Genomic DNA, 9,460 nt, shown 5'->3' on the forward strand with positions numbered 1-9,460 from the left:
CCCTCATTAAACAACAGTGACATCTGTTGGTGGAGAACTGACAAATACTTATAGGAAAAGTCTGGTGATATTCTATAATTTATATTGTTCTTACAGTCAGTGAATCCAGTGAAAAGGACAAAAACAACATCGAATTTATCTATGTAGCCAGGGCCTACGTTTTATTTCTCTGTGCCGTAGACCTCCAAGAACAATGCGCCTGGTTGTCATGTTCATTCATGCTATAAACATGTGATTTATTTTGAGTCAGTCCCACATACACTATACTGCTGCCATAAATAGGCCTCCTCCACTTAAGAGCCAAAACTGAAAATGAAATCATTTAACTAGCTTTTGTTACTACTTTATTTTATTAACATGTTGTGGTGTTTTATGATCTTATTGTGATTGTTATTGTTATTGCTTGTATTATCTTATATTCTTTATCTTTTATTATCCATATGTTATTGCAGTGCTGGTGTGCATTAGTCTCTAAATCCTTTTTTGTTTCGTTAATATCTCAGTTTGTTTTTTTGTTTTTTTTTCAATCACTACAGCACTTTAAATTGCATTTTGATGTGTTTGAAAGGTGCTATATAAATACAATTTGATTGATTGATGAAGTCCTCAGCTGTTTTGGGGGAAAAATAATAAACCATTTTTGAAAAAATAAATATTTATAGGCCATTTTCAAAGATTGATGTCTTCAGTAGGAGCAAAAGGCCTGGGGCTGACAAGCTCAGGGATTCAGAAAGTACTGACAGGCAGACTCACACACCGTTCATTTAAGCATTTTCATTGGATTTGCTGACAATAATAAAACATAAATAATATTATTTACGTAATAAAATTGTCTTCCCAATATCGGGAAATTGATATTATTGGCTATTTATCAGTATTGGTGAAATTCTAGCTGATAGAGCCGATAATATGAAGCCAAATTGCTCTCAATGACAGAACAAGTACATCATTTACAAACTCCAAAAGAAGAAGAAGAAGTAGAAGAAGCAGCTTTCTTGCTCTTAGGTGTGCTTCAACTACAGGTTAGAAACAAGTAATTCTCATTTATCAGTATCGACTGAGCAAAATCAGTATCGTGCATGCGTCCCTAATTAAATGAGCAATCTCAATTGCTTAAATGAACCATGTCTGATTTTTTAAAAGCATGTATTGTTTCGAGAGACGCCACCCTTCTCCAACCACCATGTCTTTATCACAGCAGATGTTTTATAAGCACAGGTGTCAATAACAACATTCATGATGGCACAGTTCTATCCAAATAGCTAATACCTACTTCCTGGATAACCCCTGAATTAAGGGCTAACGGATGAGACAGACTGTCTATGATTCATGTATCTGTAATGAGACCAGTTTTTAATGCATCATTTTCAGTCAGCTGCTGGAGTATATATCATATAACCAGTGACTCATATCATGTACGCATTAGCTGTTTGTTTGTTCCATCAATTAAGGTAGCGCATCATATTAAGATTTTACACATTACTCCATAATTAGCCTTCCCTTAGTTCTCACTTCATTACTTTGATTCTCTATTCCAAGTGATTCAGGAACTAATTGTTAGCTGTTTGCTCATTTATTTCTGGTTTATTCCCTATTAATTAGTAAATGGCTTCGCAGGATTACGTGTACCTCACTGTGAAGTGTTACTGTCGAAGGGTAAGAAGGAGAAAGCTCAAAGCCTGCTAATGCCAGCATCAGAAGGCCAATTTGTAGCAACAATAACCAAGAAAGGAACATCTTTGATGATTCAAATTATTGTGAGTGTTTTAAACTAAATCAAATTCAAGGTCGATTGAGTTCTTGTGATTTGTTTCTGAGTTACGACTGGAATAAATTTGGGGAATATAAGGACAGCTCATGAGGGAGTAAGAGCAGCAGACAGGCAGGAGGCTTCTGGCAGGTATTTGGACAGAGATAAAGCACCAACAACAGCATAATGGGCCACACAAATACACCCGAGACAGCAGAGGAAGTATTAACATATGGCAAGGTATTACAAGCTGTATGAGTAGAGAACAGTGTTTCTAACACAGTTTGAGCTTCTGTCCTAATTACTGCCACCTCTGTGTGGTTTGTTAATGGTCACGGGACAGACGGCTGCAGCTGTGGGGGCATTAGCAATGTGTTTGAGGAGTGGCTCTGCAGAGGAAAGCCTTTAATGCTTCATGTTTTAAGGTGTCCTTGACTGTAATTGTGAATAGGGAAGTAGGTTTGCTTCACTGATTGTCAGAAATTATGTCAGTAAAACCTTTGTTGAGAAAACCAAGGACGAGTGAAGTCGCTTCTTGAGTGCTGACAAATGAAACACGCGGCAATCTGGTGCTAATTTCAGAGCCCATACACATACAAACACACACACATTAACATACAGTACTTCTATTTTAACTGAAAACATTTAAAGTCCCTCTAAGAGAATTTAAATTAGAGTTTGAAGTAAGAAAGCAAGGCATGGTTGATGTCCTACAAGACATTTTTTCTATGAATTTGTCACATAAAAATTTGCTTCTTTGTTAAATTTCTGTCAGCATTGCCCTGCTTCACATTTCTAATCCATCACAGTGAACGTAGGCTAATGTGTGTAATGTAGTAACTAACGACACTGTGTTTTTGTTAAGGCATAAACTATATTTCCTAAAACTTGTTGTAAAGTTGTTTGTGATTTCTAACAGAGGGAATTGCTTTATGCTTGGTTGTTTTTGTTTTTCAGGCTAATGTTTGCAAAAGTGTTATTTAATGTGTTATGATGGTGATGTTGGGTTACATACATTTATATAAGATAATTAGGTCACGAGCTACTGTATATATGTATTTATAGACCACCACAGAGGTCTTTTCTACACTAATATCAATATTATGTGCACTTTTGCTTTTTTCCAACACGTGCAATACTACTTTTAAATACCATGAGCAACACTATTTCTCATTATTATTAACATTTAATATCGTGTGCATTATTATATTGATTATCAGGTGCAATGTTACTTATTTTTTACTACCTTCGATATCACTAACTACTGTAATAGGTACTGGTTTTCCACTGGGCCCAGTGAGTGATCCTACCTTTACTGGTTTCTGTATTATACTGTAAATTCTAGTAGCAATCTCTAGCCCCACAATATCCTCTGGGATGAATAAACGTTTAAAATAAAATAAATAAAATAAAAAATGTATACATGTGTATGTAAGATGTGTAACAATGTTCTTTTTATTTTGAAAGCCTAAAGCTTTCTTACTGTTTATTTTCTTTAGTTTTTACATGTTCAAAAAATATAATTCAAATCACTGATATCAAAATTAGTGATCCTCTCTGTTCCTGTGGTCACTGAATATAATGGGTCACAGAATGTGGTGTAACACCGTCCAGCAGGGGTCCTCAGTGAGCCGTGTTACGGCGGTCACTGTGCCAAAGACACACACTGCCACAACAAAACTCTCCCCTATATTGTTGTTTTGCTTGAAAGAATACAAAACAATCCGCCACGACTGTCGTTGTTTTCACCTGCGACGCAAAATACAACAGATAGACTGTTAAATGTCGTCTTTTAGCTGTTGTTTCACACATTAACCGTTAAAACGTCCCGAGTGTCCACAAACCTCCCGGCTTCACCGGGATGCGCGCGCAGCTTAACAACGGAAGTCAAAGTTTGTTGTTGCTCCTGTTAACCTCCTTATCCGAAGCTAACCACTGAAACCCACAGATTTTTAAGTAAGATGTCGGTCTGTTGCGTGTCTGGCTGTGAAAATCAACAAGTACCATTGGGCAAGCTCAAATTTTACAAAATACCATTTGGATATCGGACGTTTCAGGCCAACCGGAGACTGTTATGGCTACAAGCGATCCAGAAGGTGAACGGCAGCGTCGAGGATCTCGCACGAAATGCTCGTGTTTGTGGCGCTCATTTTGTATCAGGTAAGAAAGGCATGCTTTCGTTTATCCACATGCTATAACAACACGCTGAACTATCAGTTAAGTTGGCAAGACTTGGTGGAAGATGAGGTGTAACGTGAGCCAGTTCACTCTGAAGTTGCTTAAAAACTTTTGTGGTTTTTATTATTATTACAGGAGAAGCGTCCATGGATATCGACGATCCCGACTTTGTGCCTTCGGTGTTCACATACACTAAACAGAGCCCCGGCTACAAGAAAAAAGGGAAAAGGTAAGAAATGTGCATTAATGTTGTTTAGCTAGATAACTGAGTGAAGATAGCATCAGCGAGTGCATACTTAACATTGTTATTGTATGTAGCTAGCTAGTGCGCTAGCCCCCAGTTCGTGCCTCTAGCTACATCATAATACATGAGCGCCAGAAACTGGGCTAGCAACTTAGCGTGCCGGCTAGCTAGCAAACCAGCACCAACAAAACACGAATAAATCTCACATAACAGCCATGACCATATAAGTTAACATTTTAAAAAAGTACTCTATTCACTCATGTGTTTATTACCCAAGTCTTGCTGCTCGTCTTCTTCAGTAAAGAGGTCATGTGACTTCAAAACATTTGTTTTCATGCGCAACTGAAACTATTACTGCTTAGCTGTCTAGTCAACTGCCAGAAAGTTATTATTTTAATGACTATTTCATGATTTCAATATTTTATTTTATTTTTCAAGCAAAAATGACCAACAGTCTCTGGTTTCAGCTTCTTGATTTAAGTGATTTGCTGCTTTTCTTTTATATAAATAAACAGGTTTAAAGGGGCACTATATGGTTTTGGGGAAGAAATTTTAATCAGAAGACCTATTGTTTTCGTAGGCAGCTGGACTTGTTTCAGTTTCTTGAAGACTCTTGAACGACTCCGAAACTCAGAGCTCACGCGTCCTAAACGACTCTGTAAGGACACTCCCACACAGAGACTGCACCTCCCCTCCAGTTAGTTAGAACTGAAGAAGCCTCTTGTGAGAGGTGAAACGTCTTCAAGAAACTGAAACACATCCAGTTGCCTACGATACAGCACTCAAGAATTACCATGACCTGGATGACTGAGAACCTTCATCAACATTAATAAACAAACTCTCTTTGTTTTCATGACTGAATACACTGAAAAAACAAACTGACCTTGAAGAACAATGGAAATTTCATACTGTTTTACTGTAGATTAGTTTGTTTATTCGGTTATGGAAAAACAAAATATATCTGTGTAGTGCCCGTTTAACACATTGTAATAGGAAACACACTGGCACTTCACATTTTCCAATAATTTGTTGGCAGGGTCAAGAAAAAATTAGCAGACCAACTGATAATGACAGCCCTGTTTTCGTGGTAGTTAATAAGCATAGGCACAGTTTGAACTTAAAGATAGGCGGTGATTATGATAACAGCAGGTGCATTTTCATATCCTTCCCTAATATGCCCTATGAGTGATGGAATATTGAGATAATTGCCATAGAAATTGAACTTGCACAAACCGCAAAGACCGACAGCAAACCAGATATAAAGCATTTCTCCAGAGCAGACAACTTGATCGTCCACCAACTACTCTTGCTGTCCGCTTTAAAGATATTTAAACTGGTAAAAGCTAGTGGATTGGTTATAATCTAGGGCACAGAGCAGGTAAAATAGTGCAACGTTATAAGGGTGATTGCAAAAGAGATCATTTCTTTATTTTTACCCACCTGTAAATTTAGTTTCTAAATAGAGACCAAACCAATACTAGTATTGTCTATAACTTTAAGCACATAGGCTAAATGTCATGCCTGATTACACTTCTTTGGCTCCGATCGTGATCATTACGTCACAATAAACATTTAAGTTTCACAAAGACGTACCTTTCCTAGCACCCCAGGTATCTAATTATGTGTATTTGCACGTAACAACCAATTGATCTAGTGTAAAGCAGCCGTAAACACATGAGCTGGCCGATAAAATCAGTTTTTATCACAACACTCTAAATGCATTGTTCGCTCCGCCACTAGGGGGTTCAGTGAGCCCCCTGAACCATCGCAAACTGCCCCTGTGGCCTCGAGATAACATGTCATAAAGTTGAAAGACTAGGATTCTCAGTCATTATGTGTGCGGTTTCCTGACATATAAAACAAGTAAATATTATAATGTTTTTATAGTTGTGCCATTTCAAACAATTGGTCAATAAATGTAACTGTCAATGGACATTCATGCAGTGCAGCAGCTAACTGCTTGAATTTCCCAGTGCATTGTCACAGCCTTGCTGCACTAATATCTCTCACACATTGAGTTGTTAATGCTCTACTTATGCTTTATTGTGATTGAAAACCTTTCCTATGCTGCTTTAACAAACAGATATATGTGACATATTCGGTGTGTATTTGCATCAATTACTTTGATTTTTTCATAGGATTTATGGTCGGAGGAAAAAACGGCGCCGTACAGCCAATGCAGAAGCAGAAGAACCGACAACTCCACCCAGAGCTGATTCTCCTGATGACTTCCAGATGCCATTATCTGCAACATCGAGTCCAAACAAGTCACCACCATCATTGAGATTACCAGCAGGACTCCCAGATCTAAGCAAAATGATTCCCACTGTGCTCCTGAAATCTGTATTTAAACCAGCAGGTGGGTTTCAATGTGAGCTATGCAACCAAACTTTCACCATTGCGTCGCAGCTTGTCAAACACAAACAGCTGCATGAAGAACAAAGGCCCTTTATCTGTGAACTTTGTGGAGTGCTTTTCACAAATCTTACCGATTTCACTGAGCACCAGCGTGAGCACCAGCCTTCCTTTCCGTGCAACATGTGTGATCGATCTTTCACTACAAGTCAAAACCTCAAACGTCATAAACTGCTGCATGTCAAAGATGGCAGGAAGTGCCAAAAGTGTGGTGTGCTCTTCTGCCAACGCCATAACCACATTTTATATGTGCCACAGCCTGAGTCTGAACAGGATTCTTACATCGTTGAGGAATCCTGCGAAGATTTAGACGGTGATCAGATGCCAGAGCCAAATCAGACTGCTGACCTGGATGATGGTGCTCAGGGCACCATGACTATAACACATTTGCCGATGACTACTGTGCAGATTTGTTCGTCTGCACCCCAAACCTCTGAACCTTTACCCAAGACCCATAATGCCCTACCTCCAGCCTCACACACAAGAATCTTAACAGAAATCCCTGTACCAGTGTTTAAAAAACCTTTCCCTGTGCCACGTCGATCCCTGTCAGCACCCAGGTACTCAAGGAACAACTACCCTGCAACCTTTGTTCAGCCCCATCTCCCACAACTTCCAGAGTTCACGTCTTCATTAAAGATGTTTTCACCACAGTTCCTCACCTCAGCGTTTCTCGAGGTGAAAAGAGATTACGAATATATTTTAAGCAAACCAAGAGCTATTAAGATTGAGGATATTGTGAAGGAGGAGCCATGCGAGCTGCCACTGATTCCCCAAAGTCAGGGAACAGTTATGAAGCGCATCAAAGAGGAAAGAGCTGCTTATGACCTGGAGATTGTGCTCTGATTTAAGCAGCGGGTGAATATCTATCACTTTAAATAACAAACAGTGAATGAGTCCTTTATATTTTGTCACTACAATTTAGCCGTCCCCTCAGCTGTTATGTTTGACATGTCACTACTACTTAAACTGAGATTTGTGCTTTGAAGCTAAAAGGACATTCTGTCACACACGAGTGTGTTTGACAGACACTATAACTAAAACATTCGCTAATTTGGGCTCATTCTGCTGCCAGTATGCAACACTTTTGCCACCTGTATGGCATAAAGATGTCACATTTTGTTTAATCTTTCTATGTTATATGTGAATGTATTGCTGCAGACTTCTTTAAAGGAGCAGTTTCAAAGATATGGCCAGACTTTTAGTGTCAAACAAACAAAGATATCTATGTACTGTGTTTTAGAGATGTCTACTGAAGTTAGCATTGTACCCAAGCCCCCAGGAAGAGTGCCAAGCTTTGAAGCCAAGTTTGTAGTAGCCAAACCGTGCAATTACAACATCACTGTGTCACCGTGGCCGAAAAAAGACTTACATTGTGAAAGAAGCTGCTGTACAATGGTGGATGCATTTTTTTGAGGGCCACTTCTCCCACGAGATGACTTGTCAGAATTTGAACCATACACCTTCCAAATTCAAGTTTCTCTCTGTCATCGAACTAAAACACGTTGAATTGCCTTGTTGACTCATCTTAAAACACTGTTCATTCAAACTCCACAGAAGCTACATACTAACACCAAGACAGTCTTGATTTGTCTTTCCTCAATCACCTCTGGTTTGGTCAAAGTAAATCCTCAATTCACAGAGTAAAATGTGAAAATATTCTGTCTACACTCTGTTTTCACCTGCTGCTGATGTCTAATTCTCTCTCTCTGGCCATATTTTACAAATCACACCTATAATGGTTTGACTTAATGTGGTTCTGCACATATTTTAAGGTAAGTGTTTATGTAGAAGGAGATCTGTATCCAGGATACTGTCACTTCTTTATCACTGATGAGATAAATGTTGTTCTTCTACTGTTAAATAATCCTGTTCTGTATGTAAGAAGTCTATCTAACTTGCCTGAATTGAATTTGGACTGCAGTCTATTCTGTACTCGGCTGTTTGTGGGGTAAAAATTGGTTTAGTCTGTCAACAAAAAAATGCACATTGCTATTAATGATATTGTTGTATATTGTTAAGCATCATGTCTGTTTTCTATCTACCTCAGGAACCACATATGCTTTGTTGTTTTATATTATAGAAGTTATGTTTCACTCCCATGTATACTTATACACTGTGGTAATTCCAGTATTTGGGATAGGCACATATGATATTTTTTTTGTTGACTTGTGTGTACTTTAATGTGCACTCGTTCACTATGAAGTTACACGTTTAAAAATGGTTGTTAATGTATCAGCTCACTGGTAATCTTGTGTTTGTGTATTTTTTTAAATCAACTTTATGTCCGTTTCTGTCACTACAGTCATTTGATGACAATTTCATACCAATAAATGTTTCCAAAATGTTTTCTTTGTCTCGTGTCTAAGCCACCTTTTACAGCATTTAGATCTCAAAACACTGACATTAAAGCTTTTAATTCAAACCATACAAAATCCCAGATGATATGCTGTTGCCTTGGTGAGTTAGGGAAACGGAAAATCGACCTATTACTCATCATTCATTGCATTTGCAGGTGTAACGCAGTGCATCCAAACTGCACTCTGTCTTTATCAGATTTTCACTTGGACACACTAACGAGAGATGAAAGAAATAATCTGTGCAATACATGCATAATAAAATGAAAATACTGTTTTTCTGGCCTCTTTTATGACAAGTTATTTTAGGGGGGTTGCTTCTTTGGCCAAAAGGTTCTGGATTTATGGGCCAAAAAGATTTGTCAGATCTGTCCTGACGGTGGCACAAGAGCGATTGATAAATTGACCCAAAACTGTCTGCCTGCCGGTCTTGGACCGACCTCTTATCGGTGTGTCACATTGCATTAAAAAGGCCAGCTTGTTCTGCGAGCTGCGATACAATCCTATTGCACAAAG

At 38.5% G+C, this 9,460-nt stretch overlaps 2 protein-coding genes across 2 annotated transcripts in view; one reads left to right on the top strand and one right to left on the bottom strand.

Annotated features, from left to right (window-relative positions):
* Positions 1 to 4,465, bottom strand: part of LOC311265645 (PDZ domain-containing protein 4-like) — a 33,901-nt gene extending 29,436 nt beyond the window's left edge. The window contains exon 1 of the mRNA XM_084367530.1: positions 4,445 to 4,465. The gene's annotated coding sequence lies outside the window, so the exon portion shown is untranslated. The remainder of the gene's footprint in view (positions 1 to 4,444) is intronic.
* LOC311265646 (uncharacterized protein) lies at positions 3,508 to 8,936 on the top strand. Its single transcript, XM_084367531.1, has 3 exons — positions 3,508 to 3,910; positions 4,064 to 4,157; positions 6,311 to 8,936. Exons 1-3 carry the CDS (start codon positions 3,712 to 3,714, stop codon positions 7,431 to 7,433), a joined length of 1,416 nt encoding a protein of 471 aa, XP_084223657.1. The 5' UTR covers positions 3,508 to 3,711; the 3' UTR covers positions 7,434 to 8,936.
* Positions 8,937 to 9,460: the final 524 nt, after the last annotated feature.

Source organism: Pagrus pagrus (assembly GCF_965226575.1).
Source record: "Pagrus pagrus genome assembly, chromosome: 11".
NCBI classification, from domain to species: Eukaryota; Metazoa; Chordata; class Actinopteri; order Spariformes; family Sparidae; genus Pagrus; species Pagrus pagrus.